Source organism: Zeus faber, assembly GCF_960531495.2.
Source record: "Zeus faber genome assembly, chromosome: 8".
NCBI lineage: Eukaryota > Metazoa > Chordata > Actinopteri > Zeiformes > Zeidae > Zeus > Zeus faber.
In genome coordinates, this window is record NC_137195.1 from 14829524 (window position 1) to 14856605 (window position 27082).

The 27082-nt window shown below is 44.5% G+C and overlaps 1 protein-coding gene across 2 annotated transcripts; it reads right to left on the minus strand.

Moving 5' to 3' along the window:
- Positions 1-305: 305 nt before the first annotated feature.
- Positions 306-26936, minus strand: chd4b (chromodomain helicase DNA binding protein 4b). 2 transcript variants are annotated; one of them, XM_080005455.1, is made up of 40 exons: positions 26909-26936; positions 26023-26200; positions 25219-25340; positions 24240-24497; positions 23969-24084; positions 23295-23394; positions 22968-23169; positions 22110-22231; positions 20948-21071; positions 20314-20486; positions 19538-19783; positions 18341-18544; positions 17516-17727; positions 17151-17282; positions 16958-17057; positions 16577-16768; positions 16012-16212; positions 13877-14014; positions 13448-13569; positions 13137-13310; positions 12880-13021; positions 12439-12688; positions 10849-10973; positions 10646-10738; positions 10132-10273; positions 9844-10013; positions 9381-9558; positions 7933-8019; positions 6645-6736; positions 5993-6126; positions 5197-5341; positions 4394-4550; positions 4200-4288; positions 3849-4077; positions 3693-3749; positions 3183-3350; positions 2793-2901; positions 2283-2415; positions 1716-1911; positions 306-1264 (listed from the first exon to the last, which is right to left on the minus strand). In XM_080005455.1, exons 1-40 carry the CDS (start codon positions 26924-26926, stop codon positions 1062-1064), a joined length of 6033 nt encoding a protein of 2010 aa, XP_079861581.1. In that variant the 5' UTR covers positions 26927-26936; the 3' UTR covers positions 306-1061. The 2 variants fall into 2 exon arrangements, with proteins under 2 accessions (XP_079861581.1, XP_079861580.1); XM_080005454.1 differs by having other exon boundaries at positions 9369-9558.
- Positions 26937-27082: the final 146 nt, after the last annotated feature.

Below are 27082 nucleotides of genomic sequence, written 5' to 3' on the forward strand. Positions count from 1 at the left end.
CTTGTCACAACTCTGTGGTACAATTAGGAATGTCAAGGTGCTGGTTGGTGTGTGGCTAGAGGGCAGGGAGAGCCAATCGCAGGCGAGGAACACCAGAGCCGATAGGTAAGGGGAGATATTTACGTGGAGGCAACACATTACATATCCCAAGTTCGTCTCCCGGGGGTTTAATAAAGTATTATCTTATGACACTGATCGACTTGACACGTCGCATCATCTCTCTGGGATATTTGAGTCTCAGTGGTGAAACACAGAGCTCCCTGTAGGGGGCGATCTGCAGTAGAGTTGCACATAAGTATGCGTTGTTTTATGACCGACCACACACACACACACACACACACACACACACACACACACACACACACACACACACACACACACACACACACACACACACACACACACACACACACACACACACACACACACACACACACTTTAGGTGGGAACCTGAGCCTGGGAACGCACACAAAACGAAAGATTCCACACAACATGAAAATGAGCATAACCGATTCCCTTGTCTCAATTGATATTCCAAAATGGATGCCAAAGCACCGACGTACTAATAATAATACATGTATGCTGCCACTCTCCCGCCTAGCGATTTGTACTTTATGATACAGATACTTAAGCCACACACGCACACACATTTAACCCTGCTGTGAGGACAGCGGCAGGTCAGTTTAGCTGCCGCTGTCCAGTCACAAAGACAGTGCTCAGGTTAGCGGGGTTAAATTCAGAATTCCCACTGCAGAGGAGAAGGAGAAGAGACTTGCTTCTATTCAGCCACAGACACAAGAGTAACAGAAGCAATTCTCGCATTCTCCGCTATCCTACCCTAGACCTACGGTTCCAGTCTTTGTCGAATGAGGGCCCGGCAGCACAGCCCGAGTCCAGAGATGCGACTGTGGCTGTGGAATTGGGAGGTAGAGTGACCTGGCGTCGCAGTACAAGGTGGCTGGGGTCGGGGGGGAGGGGGGGAGGGTTGGGGTCAGGACGGCTGCTACGGGGGGGTGAAGTGGGGGGGCCGCCGGTCGACGGGTCGGGAGCTGGGGGAGCGTTCAGCGCGGCACCTGCATCTGCTGCGAGGCCTGCGACTGGTTCTGCCCGGTGACCTCGGGGCCGCGGCTGGCCAGTCGGCTCAGGATGTTTCTCTCGGACATCTGCAGTCGCACGGCGACGGGGGGTATCCTGGCGATGGTCGCCGGCAGACGGGTGACGTCGGCCTTCATGTCGCTGAGCAGTTCCTCGAGTTGCTTCAGGACTGAAACAAAAGGGGATGGGAGCTCAAGATTCAAGATTCAAGATTTTTATTTGTCACATACATATACATACTTCCATACATATATGCAGTGAAATGTAATGCAACGCACCCGGTGATAGCACACAATATGTCCTAGGAAAAAATAAAAAAATAAAATAAAATAAAAAGTAGAAAATTCCTTTCTAATAGACCGACTAACTGACTCCTAAAACGTAATACAGTAAGTTGAATACTTATAGAATAAGATAAAAAATATATAGAATAAAATACAATAAAAATAAATTGAAATAAAATGGAATAGATAGAAGGAATATGCCTATGTATATAAATATTTGCTGGTGTTCAGAAAGGCTCTTGAAGTCCTGCCCATAGTAGCTATGAGAGCCTTCACCGTCACATTTGTTTTATTCCTTTCGGTCGTCGGCATTGTGCGCGTGGCAGGAGCGCTTACCTTTATGCAGCACGGCGTTGGCCGGCTTGTTCCCAGACATGGACTCTTTGCTGAGGTGCTGGTGGGACTCGGCCAGACATTCCACCTCGCTGAAGCGCGTGTTGAGGGCCATTGAAGGGTGCGCGGGGTCCTCAGACATGTTGAGGTAGGCTGCCCTGCGCAGCTGCTCCTCGATCACCAAGGCCTGCTCCAATAACTGGGGGAGAGGGGGAAAAAAAATAATAATAATTAAAAAAAAAAAAAAAAGGTCCAAAATGTTTAAACAGGCTATTTCAAAAGGCTGATGTGGTATTCTTTCTGCCTTGATACATGCTATTTAATTTATTTCTGATAGGCATCAAAATCTTTTAAATTGATCCAATCATGACCCAACAGCGACTGCCCCGGTGCACCGCAGCTTTTCTCTCAGTGAAGGATCAATTTGACTTGAAGGCCTTGATTTTTTTGGTCAAATTCATTGAATACTTTTGCGGACTTTAACTTCCCGAGTACCCTGGAAAAGGGAAGCGAAATGTTGAAAGACAGAGAGGAGGACAGAGAAAGATGTCCCGCAGCTAGTCCACAAACCTTGAACCTGCGGGCCAGGAACTTGTTCTTTATTTCCAGGAAGTTCCCTCTACTCATCTCCCCTTTGAAGGGCTCGTTGAGGATGGCGTACTTCACGTCGTTCTGCACGTCCTGCCAGCGAGCGTAGCCGTGTCTGAGGAACGCAGCGGTCAAGAGCTCATAACATCACCGTCTGAAGAGGGGGAAACACTTCCCACCTGAGGACGCGAGGCGCAAAGAGGTGGCAACACTGAACCGTCATGACTCAATAGCCAGACCAATACAGAGAAGTGATCTGAATGTGTGAAGCCACCATATTGTTTTGAGGTGGAGGGATATGAGTTCACATTAAAAACCAGTCAACCATCAAGAGAACTTGGGCGGATGCTTGCTCTGTCCACTCGGGAATTGATTTCAAAATAAGGTAACATAACATCAGACAAATAGGGGTTGGCCTTGTGAGGAACAGACAGCTGGAGGACAAAAAAAAAAAAGTAACTATGGCTCAGTATTTTGGCCCTGTAAGGATACTGGATGATGCCAGCCAGCAGCCAGTAGTCATGGCGACGATGCCAGATCTCGAAGGTTTTCTTAGTAACGGTCGCCGCCCTCTCTTCATTCTGCCACAGAGAATGAAGCTCTGAAAAAGGAGAAAACGAGTGAAGAAGGCTAATTATCTGTCAGCTACATTAATGCGTGTATTTGTATAAATAAAACACACACACTGGCTTGAAGGGCTACGGAGCCGGTCGTGCTTCTTGAAGTAATCTCTACCACTAATGTTTAAATAAGATTTACACGCGCAAGCACAAATACACAGACTCCGTATTCTCTCTTGACCACACACACACACACACACACACACACACACACACACACACACACACACACACACACACACACACACACACACACACACACCTGTGAATCCCCCGTCAGCAATGTTGAACATGAAGCGCTGCTTGGTCGCCTTCTTCTTCTCTTCTCCGATGTTGATGACGGCTGCGCTCGCCGCTTCTTTAGCGTTCTCGCCGTTCTGCAGCTTTCCAGACTCTTCTGTTTTCACTGCTTCCTTCTCCTCCTTTGGTTCTGGGGGAAGGATTTGGGAGACACGAGTGGGTGAAGGCTTCATTTAAAGAAAAGCAGTACGTCATGCACACACATCAAATGACTATACAGGGAATAAACACTCATAAAGTTAGTCATAGTCATGAATTATGTATAGACCAGGTTTTTGGGTTATTATAAACTATGAAATTACCGACAGAAAAAACAATGGAGAATGAATAATGAATAAATATGCACATCTTCGTCCACTGTACATCTTTAGAATAAAACATTTTACTGAATCATTTATTTCCCCAATTAAACACTGAACATAGTTCTTTCCCGTTGCTCAAAAGGTTTGCATATTTATTCAACTTCCCGTACCTTTCTTCTCCTCTGTGGGGGAGCTGGTGTCCATCTTGTCCTCTTTGTTTTCTTCAGCTGAAGTGAGAACATCGGAGGTAGAATCACCACAGAAGGAACATTGGTACACATGGAGCTGAATTATTTAAAACCCAAATTAAAAGAAATCACGCTCACCTTGAGCCTTGGCCTCCTCTGAATCTGTGTTGCCCTTCAAACTTTCCCCCGCGGACGTTTCCTTCTCAGTCGCTTCTGCCGATTTCTCCGCATCCTCTTTCTCCTTGCTCCTGTCTTCACACTCCTTCTCCACCTCCTTCTCCTCCTTCCCTGCAGCAATAGGCTCGACATCCTCCTCTTTCTTTTGAGGCTCTGGGGACTTTTCAAACTCGTCCGGGATTTCAATAATCTAGGAGGGTGCAGCGGATTAAAAAAAACAATGAAATCAAGGGAAAAATAAACATGGAAGAGGGTGAAACCCAACCAGTATAAGGAATACAACAGAGTAGCCAGAAGTAGTAAGATGTCCACCTCAGGATCTTCTGATCTGCTCGTTGTTTTGCTCTCTTCTGCCTCCTTCTTGAACTCAGATTCTTTGTCCTCTAATTTCATCAAATCCTCTGTCAAAACAGAAAATAAATCTAGTTACAAAGTGAAAATGATAGATAAGTCTGTGTGTGTGTGTGTGTGTGTGTGTGTGTGTGTGTGTGTGTGTGTGTGTGTACCGGGGGCAGGGGTGTTGGGCTGTGTGTCCCCTGGGGTCCCAGTGGACGGGGTTTTGGGATCCTCTCCAGCGGCCAGGGCCGCCGCTCGCTTGTTCTCCTCCAACTCTGCCATCCAAGGCATGGACCACTGGCCGTTGACGTGTTCAAACTCCTGCACCTGTTAAGATGCAAAGCGGCAGGAGAACACGTCAGTCCAGTGTTTATTCTAGTGAGTTGAGCCACGCTGGCAAGGGCACAGAACCTTCAGAGGCAAAGAGAAGCAGTGGGACAAACAGCAACAAACTTGACTTTCATGTAGAAATCTATAGAGATAATATAGAAATATCCCCTTTGGTGATTTCCCCAAATTCCGCTCATTTTGAAAATACATTTATATGGTCTGCCAATATTAATAGTATTTAATAACAGCAAACAAAGAATGTGATTTTGTTTGGTTGGCTACAAATATTTCACACTTTTCCAAATGAAATGCATTGTGAAACAGTGTCTCATGTTCGAGGTGCTAGTGCTGCTCAATAACTCCCCTGTTGACATAACTGACCAGGGAATGACACAAAAAAAAAGACAACCACAAATGGAAAGCTTCCCTGAAATTGTAGACGGTCAAATCATTATTTTATTACCTCATTCACCAAAAATATCAACTTAAAAAAGGCATATAGTCACATGAAAAAGAAATGAAGACTTTTTAAGGAGCTGTGGACACCCTGGTAACAAACTACTTCGTTTGTTTTGTTTATACTGCCAAGAAAACCCCACCCCTTCCCAGGTGATCAATAATAAATCCATCAATAATGACACACCTTCTTCCTAATGAGAGACATCACTCCAATGCGGGTTAGTACGTGTTGCCTTGACAACCCCTCACGTGGGACGCCGTCAGCGAAGGTCTCTGCTCCGTCAGCGCCCGGCTCACAGAGGTGCCGCATGAACAGAGACACATAGGCCCTGAGAGGAAAAACATGATTTTTATTATTATTTTTTTCTTTAATCATTGTACAGAAAAATACGGAAAGAACTCTGGAGAAATGTATTATGTGTTATCATATTGGCCCTTTCTCAATCTGCGTTCTTGTCTGTACTTGTGGACTTGTCAAACGTCATCAGTCGCAGCCCAAGCACTGTTCCAATTCAAAGTCCGCACCAAGCCAAGTCCAATCCAAATGCCCGGATGTGGACTTTGCTCCGCCCATTTTATCAAGGATGCGTCGGTGGTGACTTGTGTGGACTTGGGACAGCCAAGTATCCCAGAATGCATTTCGCAGAATGACCGTCCTGCGTCCTCCCGTCCCCGGGAGTCTGTACTCCCGAGTCGAACTTGCCAAGTCAGAACTACCAAGTCCGCAAGTCCGGACTTTGCGTACTTGGTGTTGAGAAACGGCCGTTAAGATATATTACACCGTCTACTTATATAATTAAAATCTAAAGCACGCAATTGTGATTCATTACATTGAAGGACTCGGTGATTACAAAGGGTGATACATAGGTTTAATAGTTTTAGTCTGACATCACAGTCAAATCCTAAAAGTTTAGTTCATGTCTTCCCATCATCATTTTGAGAATAAAAAAAAATTAAATTCAATTAAAAAAAGTACTCACTTGAATTCCTTTTCCGACTTTCCACGTAGGTCCCTGACCAGCCACTGGGTGGTGAAGGCGTCCTGGGGAGGCATCCCATAACGCATCACCGCATTCAGGAAGGCTTTCCTCTGCCGGGCGTTGAAACCCAACACCTGACAGATAAAAGGAGTGAACAGGTGAAACGCTGCATGAAAGTAGGAGGAGGAAGAGCGCGGCTGGAGAGAACACCACGCTCAAGACGAGGCCAGGTTTTGCAGGATCACAAGATCAAATCCGTGCCAATCTGGGATTAAAACGCCGACTCTTAGCCTTCCAAACTCTGTGAATAGGAGCTATGAAGAAAACATTACACTGAAACTATACAGTGTTTTGTTGCAGGCTGGTTTTGGTTCTACTTTTTCATGTGCTGGTCACAATAGTGACTTCCATAAAATCTTTCAGAAAATGTTCACACGTACAATAAGTGTCAATGCTAGTACTGATTATAAGTGCAGTTTCTGTGAAATTATTTCCTCTGTGAGATTTCCACTAAAACATTTCATGGTCATTAGGCTAATCCTACTTAATGACTCAAATAAACTGCATTCTTTTGCGATTTTCTCACAAACAAACTATATATATTTTTTTATCATCAGCTGATTTTGCCAAATGATTTGAGGACACAACTCACCTCAATGTTTCCTCCCACTCTAGCCAGTAGCGGCGGGAGGGGCTTGTCCCTGTCGTTCCTCAGCCCCTTGCGGTTCGGCCTGCGGGCATTTGCTGAAGTAAAAAATAAAAAATAAAACATAAATTTAAAAAATAAAAAAGGGATAGGATGAGCTCATGCAGAAGGGTCAGACCTAAAATGGAGCTTGACGCCTACTTTTCCCCCCACAAGGAGCACATAAAGAACTGTGGGCACAATGAAAATGTATCAAATAATGTGTTTTTTACAAGCAAATCAATACCATTTATTTGAAGACAAAAAGTGAACTAGGTTTTTAATTATTTCTGCTTAAAACTGTAGTCAATAGTTACGTGATATTTATACTTTAAACTGCTTTAAGCTGTATAAACAGTATAACGTATGAACGGTAACAATTCTATAATAAAGTAATTCTTCTTAGTTCTAAATGCCAAAAAAGTCTGCTCAGTCTGTTTAGACACAAAGGATGAAACAAAAACTCTAATTTATTTTATTAATGAATTTATAAAATTATTAATACAATAACAGGCAACCAGATATATAGATAGATATAGATATATAGATATAGAAATATTCAATTTTTGGTGAAACTCACAAAAGCTGAAATTCTACATAATTTCCACTTGATGTTGCCTATTGATAGATGGGAGCCTGCGTGTCCCAGGGGAAGTTTGTGGCCGTTCAGAAGGTTCATGTTTTGGCAAAGAGCTGATGAGATCCGCCCCAAGTAACTACATTTATTTTCAATAAGTAACCAGTATCATGCTCAAGTTCTCACGTTAATAACAAACCAAATTTCATGACAATCGGCTCAGACGTGGATGCACGGATGCATAGCAGCGTCCAATGCCTGCTGCTACTGGGGCTCCACGTGACTTCTCTTGGTGGTATGTCGCACTATGTTGCTATTTTTAGTCGCAAATGCAAGTGAAACGCCCGCACCGTCGAGCTCTGTCAAAGACATAAAACTCCACTTGCATAATGGAAATTAGAAATTAAGTTGCGCATGAAAACCCAGGAAGGAGTCCGAACAGTACAATTAATATACAGCTTAGTTTAATTTATCTTTACAAGCTTGTTCCCATTTTCACATGCTTTCTACTTATCTTAGAACTTTTTCACTCAATAGAATCACAAGTGCCAAATAGAAAGATTGACACAGACAAAACTACATTTGGCAACCAGCACGTCAGACAATGCCTTAGGGGAAGATTTGCCCGCTCACTTTACATGTTTTTCTGGCTGCATTGCTAAGAACTTGAATCCTTACCTTCAGCCCTTTCGTCAAAGTCCTCATCTCCCTCCTCCGAGGCCACAGAGTAATCTGATTGGTTGTCGGACTGATCCTCCTGCCAATCTAATGGAAGCATTCACAAAGAGATGGTGAAGTAAACACCACACAGGGAAAGAATATTAGAATAAAATACATTCCAGCAGCAGCTCCTATCATCGACAGTGTTTAGCTAAGGACAAAGACGGAACACATCCAAACTACACTAATAGTTGTTACGGTCAACTAAGCTTTTTGAACAGAGGGGGGCGCTATCGATCCACTAGATAAATCTTTTCCGCTTCGGAAAAGATTTGTTCAATCTTTCGGGTTCTCACTTCTATGTCGCTCAGGGGTATAGAAGCTTGGGCGTGGACAGGGGAACAGAGGAACAGAGCACCAGGCTATTCAAGAGGTCTCCTAAGGTATTCTGCTATCAGCACTTGATGGAAAACAAAATGGTGTCAGTTAGTCCACCAGGGTCATCACAAAAACAACATCATGTTGTCTTTACCTCCTTTTAAGCCTTCCGCGTAAAAGGAAAGGGAGAAAAAAATAAATCATGACCATATTTAATTGTATGTCGAGAAGAATGCATTGCATGACCTCAGCGATGGAAGAGTGCTAAAATGTATGTGTAAATATTTAAAGAAGGCTGGACGATTTGGAAGAATCGATGATGTGGATATTAACAAGGAATTTTGCAGGTTATCCATACAAATCACAGTATCTGGTTATACTGTATGTATATCTAATGCCATGCTAAAGAATCCAACTCATGTCCATTGCATTTATCAATATGGTCAAATATCAGAAAATAAAAAATAAATAAAAATATGATGATATTCCAATTTCAGGACAATACAATACCATTGACAGACGATGAACGATGACGAATTCTCGTCAAACTGTAATTGGCTGTGACACAAACTGGACGTACAGGACAGGACAAGACCAGCACAAACACACAGTGCCAACATTCACGGCAAAAAAAATTAATATAAGACAAAATATAACAGTGGTTCTCAAACGGTGGGGCCCAAACAGGGCCTGCAGTTCCAGAATTTGTAATAAATAATTTGATATCGGTGAATATTCAAAAAAAGGAACGACGCACTGAAAAACAATATAATAATCAATATATTATATTATAAAATATAAAATATAAAATCATAATATAAAATCAATATATTTGCGAATGGAATTCTGGGACTTTCAGTGTAATCCACCCAAAAACAATTTTATGGATTTCCACTTTAAATATGTGGATCCTGATGACAGACCGGATGAGAACCACTGCTGTATAGCATGCACTATCTACCTCCCATCACATTACACTACACTAATAATGGGAGAAAAAAAAAATCCACAAAGAAGACTAACACATCACAAGCAAAGAGTAAGTAGTAAGGTTGCGTTGTGCAATGTTCTGTTACCCCGTCTTATACCTCGGTCCTCCTGCGAACCGTCGTTGTAGTTGACCGGCTTGCGCGTTCGCTTGCCCTTGCCCAGGTTGCGGGCCAGGTCCTCCTGCTGCTGCTCATAGTGGTGACGAAGCAGCTTCTCCCAGTAGTCTGGATCCACGCTTTCTTCCTGCTTGATTACCTCCCGCTGAACCTCCTCCTCCTGAGAGGAGGAAAACAGTCATTTGTGACACACATTGCAGTTTTCCAAGTTCCCGCCAACGCAGCATCACTTCCTGCTTCGGAGCGCTTTCAGCCGGAGAGCCGTGTCCGCGTCGTCTAACGTAATCCCAAAGAACGAGTCCACTAGTTAATCATTCGCAGGTGGTGTCGTTCTCTCAGACAGATAAATAAAAATAAAAACTCTAATAATAATAATAATAGATATTTTATTATATAATCAATAACCCCCCCCAACTTCGCGAGACATTGACTCCCTACCACTTACCTCATCGTCCTCATCTTTGACAACATACTGAGCCACCTTGAAGGAGCTGAGGTACTCATTCATGCTCTGGAGCTCCGTGTCGTCAGTGGCGTCCTGGTTCCTATCCAGCAGACGATCAATTGCCTTGTCGTCATAATGGATCACACTGCTGTCATCCTCCTTGCTGTCCCCTGTTATAATGACGGGTCGGAATGCATAATAAAACAGTGATTAGCATCAGCGTTGCTGCAGCAGGAAGCCAGGCTGACTGTTAAAGGAGAGGGTCGGGGAGCGCTGATGTGGACGCACCTTCACCGAGCTCATCCTTGAAAAGCTCCTCCGTTCCAAACTTCAAGATGTCGTCCAGCTCCTGCTTGGACATGGATCCCGTCTTGGAGCCCAGGCCGGGTCGCACAACCAAATGGGTCAGCATCATTTTCTTCTTTGCCACCTGAGGAATGTAGGTCAGGGGTTAAGGGGCGGGTTGAGTATGTAATCAACAACAGCTACTGTTCTGATGTATTTTTATAGCACTTGAGGTTAGAGGTATGGTTGAGATGTAAATCAGCTATGTTTTCATCAGTTGGGCTGAGACAAATGAACTGTCTAGCGAAAATGTTATATTCCAATGTTACATGTTAATAGACAGCTCTTCTGCAGCATGTATTATTGGTGTTTTTTATTATAATGCTTTTATAAGCTCATACGATGGCATAAAATAAAGATTGCAGATGCAAAGATTGCAAATCTTATTTGAAAATGAATCGCTATCTTAAAAGTCATAAATGTGACAGCCCGAGTTTAGATGTTTAGTTTCACTGACCTGTGTGATTCTTTCCTCCACAGAGGCCTTGGTAACAAAACGATAGATCATCACCTTCTTGTTCTGACCAATACGGTGAGCTCTGCTGAATGCCTGCGAGGGAAAAGCACACAGAAGGTTTAGGGGGCAAGTAGTGTATTCAAGCTACTAATTCAATATCCATAGGTGTCATGGATGTGAGGATTAAGATGGAGTCTGTGTACCTGGATGTCATTGTGTGGATTCCAGTCAGAGTCGTAGATGATGACCGTGTCGGCCGTGGCCAGATTGATGCCCAAACCACCAGCTCTGGTGGAGAGGAGGAAAGCAAACTGGGGAGCGCCAGGAGCTGGCGGGATGGAACAGAAAATAATTAATAAAAATGTTCCCAAATTAAAGCATTGCCAATACAGATTGTGAAACCTCTACCTAAAACATCGTCTGATACAGAGTGCAGATCCATTAGTTTAAATGAAAGTGATAACACTCCAAAACAGTGTGGTTTAACATAGCATATTATAGTATATAACCTAGGCATTATATAATGTTTTTTCCTGAGAGTTTTTCCTTCCCGATGGGGGTTAAGACAAGGGGAATCGATTAATTTCTATGTGAAAGGTGTAGCTTGTGAAGCCCTTTGAGACTACTGTCATTAAGAGCTAGATAAATAAACATTATTCCTTGTGTCTTAAAAAGCAGATAAGCAAGGCCCTTCTTTTAAATACCCGACATGTGTCATATGATTCTTGGTATCAGATTTTGGTATTGGTGATATTCATTCATACGGATATGTTTCAGCCTGATATCGAACTAGGCCTGGGTGATTGTGCAAAATTCCAATTCAAAATTCCAATTCAATGGCGCAAAGAACATATTATAATGTAATATAAATGCGGTCTGCCTGCTACAGAAGTGCAGGATTTCTTATTTACAAGTTAAGAATTTACACAAAAACATCCAGTTTTTAAGAAATTAAGTCCCAAAGCAACTGAAAGCAACAGGGAGCGGAGACGGACATTTTTTTTTTGTTGTTGTTGTTTTTTTAAACGAGATGGAACGTGACTTTCCCTTAACTCAGCTGTGTTTAAAAATGTTTTTTCATACATGTGGGAAATAGATAGAAAAAAAAAAACTCCACTCAAATTCTCTGAGTCAGGTTTACCTTTTTCATTTTCCATACAATAAACTTATATAAATAAACCTTTAGACCTTTCTTGATGAGATTATACTATATATATTGCTATTTTATAATCACAAGATATTATTGGAGGGGGGGGGACATGAAATGTTTTGAGTGTGGGGATCGCACCGTAGGGAGCACAGCGGAGAACCACCAGGCTCCACACAGGGCTCCGAGGGACTCCAGCACCTCTCCAAGCCGGTCTCCGAATCGGAGGATCATCTACACTCCCAAACGCTAAAGTACTGCTGCGCTCACCGGCCCTTTAGCGATCCAGTATAGATATACAACCAATCCGATTCTTTTGAACGGCTCTTTTGTAGGAACGGAGGGAACCGAGTCTTGCTCGGTGACGACTTTTTTTGTGTTGTTTGTTTAAACTGCTGTCTCCTCTACTGTTTTGCCCCCCCCCCTAATCACACTGCAACCATGATACGCCCCTTTTCCAGCGTGTTCATGACTTCAAATGTGATGCACCAGAAAAAAAAAAAAAAAAAAAAAAAAAAAAGAAATTTCTCCTGGCAATGGGATCGTCTATTTTAGCAGGTTTATGTGTGTTTAAAAAGCCTGCGTATAGCTGCTAATTTTGGTGTAAAAACGGTATAACTTGCTTCTATAAAATAAGCCATCTCACCATTAAATCGATCGATGGCCTCCTGTCTCATGCCTCCAGTCACTCCCCCGTCGATCCTCTCGTATTTGTATCCTTCGTTCTCCAGGAAGTCCTCCAGCAGGTCTAACATTTTGGTCATCTGGGAGAACACCAGCACCCTGTGGCCTCCCTCCTTCAGTTTCCTCATCATCGTCTGAAGCAGAATCAGCTTCCCCGAGGCCTTGGTCAGGGCGCTGCCCTCATACATGCCATTTGGGATTTTTGGTGCCTCCTGCAGTTAGGAAGTTTGAATGAGCAAGGCAGATGGATGATCAGAGCATTCAATGTTTTTAGAGAACCCTTCAGTACTGAGGCCGCTAAATATTTATCAATTACTGGCAATAAAGAATGATTGATTGAACGTATCAAACTATGATTGTTAGGTTAGGGAATTTAAATCTAAATAGCCAATTTCACCCTTACCATTGCTGCTGCAGGGAAAAGGTAGGGGTGATTACAGCACTTCTTGAGGTCCATCACTACATTTAGAAGAGAAACTTGGTTTCCTCCCCCACGCGTGTTTAGGGCCTCAAAGTTGCGTGTCAGAATGAACTTGTAGTATTTCCTGGATCAAAACAAACAAAAAGATTTTAGCCTCAACAATGAATACTGCAATGATAAATAATCTCCTACATGAGCCCTGTCATCAAACTGTACCCCAGCATCCCATCATCACTCACTTCTGCATGGGGCTGAGCTCCACTCTGACAATGAGCTCAGTTTTGGAGGGCATGTGTTTGAAGACGTCGGCCTTCAGTCTTCTCAGCATGTGAGGTCCTAGCATGTCATGAAGCTTCTTGATCTGGTCCTCTTTAGCAATGTCTGCAAACTCTTCCAGGAAACCCTCCAAATTGCTGCAGATAATAAAAAAATAAATAAAACATGTTGAGTAATAGAACATTAAGTGACAGAGTGACATGGGGTTTATTTGCCTTACAAGTATAATACATCACTAAATCTCAGAGGGCTTTACAGCATGCAGGTTACTCACTTGAATCTCTCGGGAGTGAGGAAGTTAAGCAAGTGGAACAGCTCCTCCAGGTTGTTTTGAAGAGGAGTACCAGTCAGAAGCAGCTTGTGTTGCAGGGGGTAGTTGTTCAGCACTCTGAAGAACTGAATGCCGACAAAACAAATTTGTGATAAAATACCAAAAATAAGAGGTAAAACCATGAGTGCATCTTTGCTAAGATTCAAGATTTTATTTTTATTATTTCGTTTTATTCATAGCACTCAACTAATTTTGTTTCAGCAAAATAGTACCTGGAATCCAAAATAAATAAAACTGTGGCTCAAAAAATGCTTTAACAAATACCAATACAACATTTTAATGCCAACACAGATCTATCCTATGGTGTACTGGTCTTGAAATAAACAGTTTAGATACAGGCGACAGGCTGTAGTGACTTCAGTTAGTTCTCACCTTGGACTGGTTGTTCTTGAGCCTGTGGGCCTCGTCAACTACCAGGCAGGCCCATTCGATCGAGCCCAGCACAGCCTGGTCGATGGTAATAAGCTCGTAGGAGGTCAGCAGGACATGGAACTTCACTGTTGAGTCTTTCTGTAAAAAACACATTAAAAGGAGTGTGGTCAGATCCCTAAATAGAGCGGCTAAGCCACTGTGTTTTTAGTTGATAGTGGTTTGGGTAGTTCTACTGCCCAAGTAGTAAAGTAAGAAAGATACTTCAAAATAGTCACCTCTGCAAATAGTCTTAAGGCCTCAAAATACTTTGCACTATAAATTGTATCAAATACATTTTTTGTTCTCTTCTAAACCAGTATGGCCTTTTTTTGTTAAATACACTAACAGATAAATTAATAAGCTGCATTGTTTTTAACAATGCAAAGTCAATTGTAGGGGTGTCACCATTTTGATGCAAAACCGATCGAAATGAGCATTCCATTTCAACCTTCAAAATCACAAGCGGGTTTGTGATTCTCCCCGTATTTTTGTGGACAATATTGTCCGACATGGATCTTGATCGCCTCGATATGGGCGGTCAAGACAAAATAAATGTGACTCTAATGTAACTAACGTTATCTGAAAATAAACTGTACTGTATCGCTGAAGCTGAGCTGTTCCAGCTTTCCGCACTCCATAATAGCAGACAATGTCATGGATATGATTGATTGTGATATCAAAGATAAGATAATAATGTTTAACAGAACATAATGCTGGGATATGAGTAGAATTAGAAAAAAAGTGTGATTGGAGACATACAGAGCGGACACGGACACAAAGAGACGCACTCGCAGTGTGTTGAAAAGTTTGTTACGGCTCCCAAGCATTTATTTTATCTATGAAGTTGTATGAGATATTTTGTTTATATTTATTCCACTACAAAAAAAGAAACATTATTTATAATGACTTCATGTGATTGGACTTAAAAGTTATGTATTGATAAACAAGTGTTTTCTTTACAAATCAAGACTAACTCTGCATAGCAGTCTGTTCTGGAAAAAAACATATATAACAAAAAATAACAAAAACATGTTGAAGTCGGAAATGGAATCATGACCTTAAAATCACATTGAAAGTCAAATCGAATCGTGGATTTGAAAAATCGTGACACCCCTCGTTAATTGTGCAAATCGTTTCCCCTACACTCTCACACACCTTAAGTCGTAGCACTACAAATAATGACATGTTTGACATCAACACAAAGCTATCACTGACGACTTTCTCAAGATCCCCTCTTCCTACAGTATCGGGGTAGTGGGGAGTGGTTTTGGCGCCATCTGCAGGCGGGTATAGCCAACACCGGCAACCCAAATTGGCCGCAGCAGCAGGAGATTGAGGTCATTAGCGGAGTTTTTAAAAGCTGCTGCGTGTTTGATCTCGCTCTCCTGACAGCAAGGCTGGGTTCCCACACCAGTGCCAGTACCATGTTGCTGGAGTAATCGCACAACTTGGCCTGCATGCTGCAGGGTGGAGGGCAGACCGGGGAAGCCACAGAGCATCTGAATGAGGGTTTTTGAAGATCGGGGATTCCCAGCCAGAGCTGCGACCGTAGGAAACACCCGGAGTCAGCGGAGCAGCGTGGAGACGACTGGCCGTGGGCCGAGCAATGCTTTGGTGCAGGATCGCACCTCATCTCCTCGCGCTGGGGATCGCCACGTTGCCACTGGTTGCAATGAGGGCGAGCGTTTGCTTTATTCCGAACTTCAGTGCTGTGCGGTCGGTCCCCTAACAGACCTCCCCCGAACAGCTGCTTCAGTCATTCGTGGCACCGTAATCTGTGGCACGTGGTCTGAAGTCTAGAGCGGCCCTCGCAGTAGGGCCTTGTCTTGTCTGTTGGCCCATCAGCTCTACCAGGGCCTGCTGCTGGATCGCCAGCAGCTACTGTTGCTGGATGGCAGCCTGGCTCTCCTGCATCTCCACTAGGCGGCAAGGGGCCTGCCTCAGCAGAGATTAACCCTGTCCTCCTGTTTCACCGTCCATCGGGCCCCCTATTAGGTGTGCATGCTGGCTCTCCCCGTCTGCAGATGGTGTGAAAACCTCTCCCCAAAAGTATATTTTAATGTTTTCTGTTGTCATCTACTCCCGGATGTCCTTACCTTCATCTTGGATGCCTTTTTCCCTCCACGGATGGCGTTTCCTTCAAAGGAGAACTCGTTCTCTCGGATGACTGCCCTGCTGTCCTTGTCCCCCACGTAGGTCACCACATACATGTCGGGGGCCCACATCTCAAACTCCCTCTCCCAGTTGATGATGGTAGACAGGGGAGCACTCACCAGGAACGGACCTTTGGAGTGTCCCTGGTGCCATGAGGATCAAAGTTAAAACAGCAAAACATTTCATCCAATAAAGTTTAACTCAAAAGACGAGTCAGCAGTTGGGTTTGTCTTGCCCTGCCTTTAGGATAGAGTCCCCTCCTTTGGACTCATCCCCTTTAATGGGCCACATTACTGTGCGTCACAAGTCTGTCACCCAACCCACTAACACTGACTGGTTGGGGGAGGGCAGACTGGACAATACAGGATAGGACAGGTTTTGGGTCACTTTTGAATAAAAAATAAAAGAAAACAATTGTTAACATTTAAATCAAACAAGACTGAAATACTGGAACTGACTGAGTAATGAAAATAATTAAACTTTTTTTTTTTTTTTTTAAACACATACCTCTTTATAAAGGGAATAAAGGAAAACTGCAGTCTGCACAGTCTTTCCCAACCCCATCTCATCGGCTAGGATGGTGTCTGTGGCCTGGGCCCAAGAGAACCTCAGCCAGTTCAGTCCCTCCAGCTGGTACGGATGTAGGGTTCCGCCTGTGCTGTCCAGGTACTCAGGCTGCCGGTCAAACTTTATAGTCGGCTGGACAAAACAGCAAACAATACAAATTTTAGGACTTGTTAGCCATCAACCTAAGCATCATTTAACCAAAACTGCAAACATAAAAGAACAGTTTTCACTAAAAAAAACACTAGCATTGCAATGTGGAGGTATGAGGCGAAAATGACCGGCACAATTTTTCTTGTTAATTCTTTTTCAAAAAATACTTACATCTACAACCGGGTTGGCAGGTGGTCTCTCCGCCTTCTTAACTTTAACTGTCTTCTTCAATTTTTTACCAGGCCTGCCCTCTTCACCCACCATTAGCTCTCTGAAACAGGATACAAGAGTTTATATTATAAACTACAATAAAAAAGTGCCACAAGAGATAACTTTAGATTAGCATCTTGTGTAAACTGTGTACCTGTGATTCCAATAGGTCTGTTTGTACGTATCGTACTCAGGGATGTCTATGTCTTCGCTCTCCCATGACGCCTGGTCATAGGGAAGATCTCTCCACTTGATCAGGTAGTGGACGTTGTTCTTCTTGTCAACGCTGAGAGGACACAGTTAGACCAGGAATTTGGGTATCGAAACATCATTAGCACCTTTCTAGATGCTCTTTAAAAAGTGAATACTACCATTTAGTGTGCATCTTGGTGTTTTAATAGAGAGAAATAATTCCATACAATCATCATGCCCATCATGTTTTCATAATTATCTATATTTCACAGATTAACCCAAGAAGTATTGTGTATGTAGGGCTCTGTTGGAGGGATCGTGTTCTACCTGTGGTTGAGAACACGGTGGATCATAAGCCACTCCATCTTCACTCCGTAGCGGTAAAACTCCTGCTCCATGTGGATGTACAGCGGGTCCTTGTTCTTCCTTTTGGTGCTTTTGTCGTCATCGCCCTCGCCCCCGAAATCCACCGGTGGAGGCTCGTCCATGTCCGTCTTCCTCTGGTAGTTGCGGAACATCACCTGGCAGTTCAGCTCCAACTGAGGGATAAGGGGGAAGGGGCAGACAGAAAGCAGGTTAAGTGATAAAAAGACGAAATTAGGAATAAAAATTTAAAACACAAAATTTACAGCATTATCATTGTAATATCGATATCATGAGACTAGATATTGTCTGGGATTTTGGTTATCGCAATTTAGTTAAATCTTGTCTTTAAGGCTGCATTACAGTAACGTAATGCAAAATACTTGGTCATAATTACCCACATGACCAATTATTGTTTCTCAAATATTTGTGTGTTAATATCGTAGGAATGCACCAACAGTCATCAAAATATCGCCAAATGATAAAGGTATTTGTCAAAAATATAGCTTGTGTATGTGTGTGTTCAACAATAATACCACAAAAAAAGACACAAAGCAAAATTTCAGTTTAAAAGGCACTTTCTTCTTATTTAAAAACAACAATAATAGTGATTTTGTAGATAAGGGACACGGTCAACAAAGGTTGAATACAGGGAGTTGGGGAATAACAACTGAATCAATAAATTAACAATTTAATTACATCACAAGAAAAACAAACATCATATCCATCTCAATATACAAGTTAATATACTCATGCTCAACTGTGAACAGTGTGTGCATCTGCTCCTACCTGTAGCTCCTGCACCCAGGAGCAGTGCCAGTAAGACATGTTGCACCATTTCACAAAGAACTCCCTTTCCCTTCGACCTGCCAGGGGTGGGGGGTCAGGAGCATCAGCTGGCAGGTCAGCAGGACGTGGGACGGGTGTGGGGGCTGGAGCATTGCCCCAGCGCCAGGTCAGAACCTTCTGGACTTTGCCCTTCATGGGTGGGCACTGCCGGGAGAAGGAGGGAGTAAAGGAGGTAATGAGGATTAAGCTGCAACAAACGACCTCCATTCATAGGAAACCTCATTATTGGAATGCAGGTATCAGAATATTGAATACAGTTTAAGACAAATTTTAACAAAAGTTAAGACTGATTTTTGGATAAATCATCGCTTTCACATCACAAGAATTGCAGGAAAGTACCATTTATTTTGGTACACGGCAAAGCGAAGCATTAGGTAGAAAGAGGGCAGGTTATAAACTATATTATTCGATGAGCTGTTATAAGAGTTTTCTTTGGGTCAGACAGCGAGGTGTGAAGTGATTGTCCTGTAATAAATCGAACAGATACTGTTTTTCCACAGAACTTTCGACAAGTAAGTACAGGAGGTTTCTTAGATTTCGCTCTACAGGCAAGTACAGCAGATAGACTCTAGGGGAGTCAGGTTCACTAGAACAGGTAAGAATAAAGTATGAAGGCAAGTATGAGGTCAAGTGGCAAGTTTAGTTGTTATAACATCTAAAATGTTGACTTCACTCACTTTGGAATATGAATATATATATATATATATATATATATATAAAATACAATCTGAATAAATATTTATGTTGGAATTAAGGCCTCAAAAATTAAAATTCAAGGCGTATTTAATGACTTTTAAGGACCAATATTTGTTTAAAGGAATTCTTTTTAATATATAAATAAAAAAATGAATAAATAAATGAATAAAAGGACCTTCAGACACCTTGAGTTTAGTGCTGCTGCACGACCAGAACACCAGGTAATAAAGCGCTTAATTAATATTCTCTGGCTCATGCAGTTCATCTTAAATCGGTAGGTGTCCCGCCCCCACACAAAGTGAAAAAGGCTCTGTCTCTTTATCTCTCGCACAAGCATGCACAAGATGGAATCTGCAAGCCACATGCACGCCCACACACACACGCCCACGCCCACACGCACACGCACAGAGCAGCTCACACGCGCCGATGCACAGCACTCACCGTGCAGCGGGGGCATATCCACTCTCCGTTGGGGATTTCAGGGAGGGGGGGGTTGAGGCAGTGGATGTGGTAGGAGGAGGGGCAGGTGTCACAGCACAGCAGCTCCCCACCGTCCTTGCACACCCTGCAGTACTCAATGTGGTGGTCGTCTTCCTCCTCCACCCCTTCGTCCCTCCTCTCCTCCTCATCCTCGGCCTCGCCATCGGACAATTCCTCCCTGGCCTCCCACTGGATCCCCTCTTTCTCCTGGTGGAGAGAGGGTATAAAAGGGAGTTGTGTGCGTGTGTATGTTAGTGTGGGTGGGTGGTGGTGTAGGGTGTGGAGGGTGGGGGTGGGTGTGACAAGTAGGGAAGGTATGCGGAACGGAGTGAGAGGAAAAAGGGAGGGGGTGCGGGGGATTTGTGCGCACGGGGGGGGGGGTGAATGTGTGTGCGTGTGGTGGGAGGGGTGGAGCAGGGTTGAGAAATGGTGCGGGGGGAGGGGAGGTGAGGCGAGGGGGAGGAGGTGGAGAATAGAATAGGACAGCAGGCAACATGAGTAAAGCGTACAGGAGGGGAAGGGGGGGGGGTGAACGGAAAAGAAAGGGAGGACAAACAGAGGTGTCAGGGAAAAAAAACAAAAACCCACAAATAATAATCACCCCACCTAAACACTGCAGTCAATGAATACTCAGGCACTGGCTGTCTGTGCCTAAGCTGGTGTTCGAGGGCTTGACCCATAACCGATAACGTACTGGGCTTCTCAACACCACAAGGTGGTGGGATCAAGGCACTCACACAGTGGGGGCAGCTCCACTTGCCCTCGGGGGCCTTCTCCATGTCCGGGTCCAGACACACCATGTGGTAGGCCCTGGGACAGGTGTCGCACAGAATGATCTCCCCGCCCTGCTGACACACCTCGCAGTAGTCCTGGTGGTCCGTCTCATAGCCGTCACCGTCCTCCGTCTCCACTGAGAGAAGAAGAGAGCGACATGAGAGGTATTGAACAAGACACTCGTTGGCCGATTGTGACATGTTGAGTGAATAATGTCTGTGATAGGACTGGGCAATATACCGTATATAGATATTGTGAAGAGACATTGTATGGGATTGTCGTTATCATAATATTGCAGTATAATTAAAAGTTGTCTTTAAGGCTGCGTTACTGTGAAGTAAAAGCAATTTTCTGAACTTCATAGACTGTTCTAATCAATGCCTCTACCTGCTTGGTCATAACAACCACATCCCTATCTTATAAAAGCGTCAATAGTCATTCCCAAAATATTCGCCCAAAAATATTGTACATTTGATGTTGTCATATCGCCCAGCCCTGGTCGATAAAACATGGTTTCCATCATCCTAAAGTTAACATGGGGGGATTTTAACGGCCCGACCACTGGCTCATTTTTTTTTTTTTTATTTCCATGCCAACCTTTCTTTTTCTTCTTGGCGCTCTTGGGCTTTTTCTTGGAACGGCTGGTGCGGTTGGATCCGTCCGACACAGTGAAGTTTGCGTCTTCAAAGTCACTGTCGACGTCTGGCTCGTCTTCATCACTCTGCTCAACCAGGGCCAGAGCGGAGGCAGAGTCAGCGAGATTGAACCAAGAGGACGGACGACAAAATAGAAGACTTGTCAAATGATGGAGTGTTATTTATAGCCCCTTTCCCACTTGAACTGAAAGCCATAAATCTACTCGCAATGTTCCGTATCCGTGTCAAGTTGGAAAGGGATCCGGTCTCGATGTTCCGTAAAAGTCTTCCCTTAAATGTCCTCGCCATCGACATAGTAAAATTTCCAGCAAATTTCCGGTACGGCTGTGAATGAAAGTATGTGGGGCTGGAAGCAGTAACATTGCCGTAAAGTGGGGGTGGAGCCAAATCCAAATGAAGCACATAGTGTTTTTATTTCGTACAAATATATATATATTTTTTGAATTGTTTCCGGGAAGAAAAAAAATTGGGAAAAATATAGAATCTGATCAGAAACGTGGAGCTCGGCTACAAAGACGAGAAACTTAAATACATCCAGTGTCTACAGAGACAGGCCTTAAATGTCATTCCTTTTCTCCTTAAAAATGCCACTCAGGGGTGCGGTGCGACCGTGGGGTGGCGCCAGGCACAAGTGCTGCATCACGCATGCCCGCAGCGCAGAGCCGGAGGGGGCAAGCGGAGAGGGAGAACCGATTCTGCTGCCCAGTCTCGCATGATATTGATATTAGACACCTCTCGCGCGAGCATCACGTACTGTATCCATAACAGTCATCGATGTGGGAACAGACTCAATAGGGTTGTTTTTCGTAAAGGAGGCTATGTGGGGAATGAAGAAGGTAAATCTCGCGCCAGGGCGTAGCTATATCCGCGGCAGGTCTCCAAGGTGAACAGCCTCTGGCATGTTGGAACAAGGCGGTTACCTTGTTCACCAAATGCCTTTGCCGGATTTTTTTAATCCGGCAATGTTACGGACTCCATGTGGGAAAGGGGCTAAGATAGGGTAGAATTTCTTGTCACTGTAATACCATTATTGGTAGTATTACTCTGTAAAGTATTCAGTCACTGAGAGCCTGAAAAAAATGGGCAGAAGAACGGGAACTTACAGAGGAGCGCTTGCGCTTGCTGTTCAGACCTCCCAGTTTGATCTTGAGTGGAGCAACCTTTTTAGCTTTGGGCTTTGGCGGAGGTTTAGGAGTGGGCTTAGACCTTTTGCGCGCATTTGGACCTGTTTAAAAAAAAAAACAAAAAAAACAAACAAACAAACAAAAGAAAAAAAAAAAGAATTTACAATCAGATTGGCATTGTTGTTATTGGTTGCTATAAAAGTACATTATACAATGAAATGACTCAATCTTCATACAATTGTGACTGAGATGAGCTGGCACGATACCACTTTATTTTCCCTGACACCAAAATCTCAAGTATCTGCCAATACCATATATCAAGCCAATATTATTTCTCTTTAACAATTAGTGAACTTTAAATTTGCCATTTTAATTGACGCACTTCCCTGCTCAAATAAACACTTCACTACATTACGGGAATAAATACGAGCCAACATGACTTCAGACACATGTCTGAGTTCCAGATGTCAATTTGTGAAACCCAGTGCTGTGACTTTTTCCAAACATTTGGAGATACATTTGGACACTTCCTCGTACTTAGTAGAGATCAAGCTCTACCAAAGAGAACTGTCTGTTTGGAAGTGTGTAGCCAGGATCCAGATGATTGACAGAGCCTGGAAAAACTTTATTTACTTATTTTTTATTTTTTTTAAGGGAACGGAATTCTAAACTTTTTTCTGCACCTCCGATATCCGATCTAGCATTTTTAGTTGGTATCAGCCCAGTACAGATACTGGGTATTTGTGCCATCTCCAATTGTGACAAAAATAAAAACACTCATCATATCCCCTTAATGTTAAGACTAACGAAGTTGACATGTAAAGTAGGACTCTTTACCTTTGCCTTCTTTGGTCTTGGCTTTGCGAAGGGGAGGTGCGGGGGGCGGCGGGGGCGGCAGCACCGCGATTGGAGTAGGAGCAGGTGCCGGCGTCGGGGCAGGCGACGTTTCTGCACCTCCATCTGCCCCCGCCACCACCATGTTCTCCACAGCCGCAGCCACGTTGGCAGCTGCCAGAGCCGCGTTGGCAGTGGCAGAGCCCTACAGAACGCAGAGCGAGTTGGAGTGAGGCTCAACTTGTGCCTAGGGTATCCGTCTAATTGCAACTTATTCACAGTATTTAGCACGCAGGACAATCTTGGTAAACGCTGCCTCGTGAGCATTACCTTGAGAGGGTTGTTAGTGCTGAATTCTCTCCACTTGGCCATCATCAAGGTCATCATTTTAGATACAGCAATCTTCGGGTTCTTCGCCGCAATTAGCGGCCTAAGGAGGGGGGGAAAAAAAAAAAGTGTGTTTTTCCCCCCACAGTTTCTCTACTCAAACATGACTTGTTCAGCACAGAGGGAGCACGGCTGTCATGGACAATTATTTCCCTGATCAAATATCCCGTCAATTAGTGAAGTTAATTACATAAAAAATGTGTTTGCGTGAATGCACAAATACAGAATGCACGCAAATACAGACACAAGCACAAGGTTGCACATGACTTTATTGCAGACTTAATTATCACAATAATCAGAAGGATTCATTATCCTTCTGATTATTGTGATAATAAAGTCTGCAATGAAAATCTCAGTGTAGGTAGCTTACTTTAGGCACAAAACCACAAATATCTTTACCACAAATATTTACAAACATTAAATGCTTTATTTACCTCAATATTATATTAGGTACCTATTAAATGATGTGGGTTTTTTTTTTTGGTTTTTTTTACTTCCGCTAGATTAATGAAATTGAAGATCCAATGAGGTAGATTTTCATCTTATCGAGTAATCTGGATGGTCCTACTAATACCCGACAAGCACCAACATCATGTTTCGTTAATTGGGTGTCTAACCTGACGAACTGGCTGAAAGCTTTGTAGTTGGTGAGCGAGCTATAGTCCTCCTGAGTGAAGACATGGTCAATATCCTTCATTCCCCAGTCTTCCAGTAGCTGGGTGGAGCTTTTAGGCTGTGGCAGGAGAGGAAAGAAGTGGGGGGGGGGGGGGGGGTGCAGGTGATTTATTCATATCTCAGTTTAAAGTTTTGATGTCTGCCTAAGCCTCCCAGAGGAAGTGACTCGATGAATGAAGTCCACTCCGTGCCGGAGCCGTCTACCCTTCTCACCTGGTTATCATCGTCATCGTCCTCGTCGTCCTCCGGCTCCGGCTCTTTACGTTTGCTCTTGGAGCTGGATGAGCTGCCGCCTCTCTCCGCCGCCCCGCCGCCCTTCTTCCTCTCTTTGGCGGAGCTGGAGCGCTTCTTCTTTTTTCTCCCGGGAGCATAATCGCTTCCTTCGCTTTCGGACCGCACTCTCCCCTCTTCGGCATCCCTCTCTGCAGGCTCCACTCCGATCAGGGGCTCCGGGGAGCTGACGGGGAGCTCCTGCACCGAAGAGGCACTCCGATCATTATTTTGATCACAAAAGGATTTCATTTCCACACACCCTTCGCCAGAAGTTGATCGCGAGGACAAAATTGATATATCCTCCAAACATTTTCAAATCACACTAAGATGTTGTGAATTTTTCATTTGTAATAGTGAATTCAGTGATATTTGTAACTATATGTGATGGTGGGGGGCAAGGGTGGCTCTGGGTAAGTCAAATAGCTATAAACTGTAATGTGTGCGTTATTGGTGTGTGAATGTTACCGCCATATCTTTTTTTACATAAATCCTTGGGTTTGGATATGTTTCGTACTGCAATAGCAGCAATAAATTGTTTGAAAACAACTAACTCCAAATATAAATGTTTTGTGTGTTAGGTATAACCAAACATTCTTAATTCATTTTTTTACTCAGCTGTACATACATCGATACCTTCTTTCCGTGCTTCTTGTTTTTGCCAAATTTTTTAATTCATGTTTTTGGGCCGGCTGGCGGGACGTATAAGAATTTCATAGCCAAGCAGCAATATTTGCCTCCACGCATGTTTTATTGTGGTCATGACAATAAAAGAAACCTTGAGAGACTAAGATCAGTACCAAACCCAGGAAAAATAAAAGACAAGCAAGTCCCTGGGCGGTTTCTGGCAACGCAAACCAAACCTTGGACTCCGAGCAGCCGCAGTCGTGCGCGCCGAACCGGAACCGAGGCCACGACGTACCTCTCTGACGGGTCTCTGCCTCTTGCTGCTGCGGCTCTCCCTGCTGCTCTTCTTGGCTTTCTTCTTCTTCTTGGACTTGGGAAGCTCCACATCCGACACAGGCTCGTCGAGCTCATCCTCATCTGGTGCCAGTGACAGAACACACACACAGTTAAACTCAGTCTCACACACACACTCACACACACTATAACTCAAACATGCAGTCTAATACACACACAAACACGACCCAAACACACCCACAATTACCCAAACACACACAATAATACAAACACACAACCAAACACTGTCAAACGCAGACAACCCAAACACTCAGTCAGAGACACACACACACACAACAACCTTAACAAACAGCCAAACAGACACAACAAACCCAAAACAGGAACACAGAACACACCACACACTGCACCATAACAGCACTAGCACCACCCACTCACACCACTCGGCAAAATGGTCGTGCACGCGTCGCTCCGCCCCACGCACACACACACACACACACACACAAGAGCACAAGCACACACACAGAGAGAAAATGTCAGAGCAGCGCGGGTTGGAACTTGGGAGGCTTCGTAGCGTTCCTCTAAGTTTGACAGGTCCGAGTTGCCGGAGAAGCCAGCGGCTGGAGTTGACAACTGGACCCCGGACTAGTTAGCTCACTAATCTAACTAACTAATCTGTCATGGCGAGTGGCGACCCGGCCGCTTGCTGGGAGCTAGCCAGTTAGCCAGCTAGCTAGCTGGCTAACTGGCTAGCTGGCGTTAGCGCGGACCCCGGCTGGAGTGAGATGGAGCTTTAAAGACACATTACCGTGGAGCAGCGAGTGGTCGTCCGTGGCTCCGAAGTCCTCCCTCTCTTCCTCGCTGCCGGACATGCTGGGTTTTTTTTGTTTTTTGTTTTTGTTTTTTATTTTATTTGAGGCAAATCGAATTAATCCTCTCTTAAACCTTGCTCGCTCGGCAAGGGAGGAGGGAGAATGACGCGGGGGCTGGTGGTGGTGGTGGAGAGAGGAGGGGGAGGGGGGTCCAGAGAGGAGTGGTGGGGGTGGGGGGGTGGAGGAGGGAGAGAAGAGCTGGTTAATAATCTCAATTGATCATGATCCCGAAATCTGCCGGCGTCTTAGCTGGACACCTGCACACTCACACAAGTTGGACAACTACATCGTCCGCACAACGTGATCGTTCGCCGGGGCCGAGCTCGCATGTGTTTGGCGGCGAACGGAAGGAGCCGCGGCGACAGCGAACTCACAATTTTTAAAATCAAAAACACACCTAAATCCCGACTCCGCGTCTTCGCAGGGCGCGGGGAAACTTTGGGCGATCGGAGCCCCAAACCCCTGCGCATCGGAAACTTACCGCGGCGTGGCGTGCGGTCCCGGGTCGAGGTCTCTCTCCCTCCCTCTCCCTCTCTCTCCCACTCTCTCTCTCTCTCTCTCTCTCTCTCTCCTCGTAATAACACAACTTTGACGTCGCCCGGTCGCGCGACTGTTAAAAATACGCCGCCGATCCGACAACTTACCACCAAAATAAAAGCGCGCGACGGATTGAGCCGAACACGTTGCGCTGTCCCCCTCCGCTCCCCCAGCCTCAGAGGCACGGCTTAGCTAACATCTTCACAAACACACAAAGGGGGCAGACATCCCATAATAATCCCCCCCCCTCCTCCCTCCCACACGCACGGAACTCTGCATAGTTACCTCGCAACGACAGACCATAATACTCAGCTCTGCCCCCACCCCCTCCGCCACACGCGCGCGCACGCACGTACATTTCTGCGAGGCGCGCGTGCACACGCTTCCCCTTTCCACTAGTCCCAGCCCCTTAGCAACCCCGTTGTCATGGCGACACTCCTCCTCCCCCCTCCCTCGCCG

What these genes read in the sequence shown, in the direction of transcription:
- chd4b (XM_080005454.1), bottom strand. An exon ending in GAGTGGGAGGAAACATTGAG is followed by an intron (nt 6,127 to 6,644) that starts GTGAGTTGTGTC and finishes TTTATCTGTCAG; the next exon opens with GTGTTGGGTTTCAACGCCCG. An exon ending in CCCCACAGAGGAGAAGAAAG is followed by an intron (nt 3,351 to 3,692) that starts GTACGGGAAGTT and finishes TCCTTCCCCCAG; the next exon opens with AACCAAAGGAGGAGAAGGAA.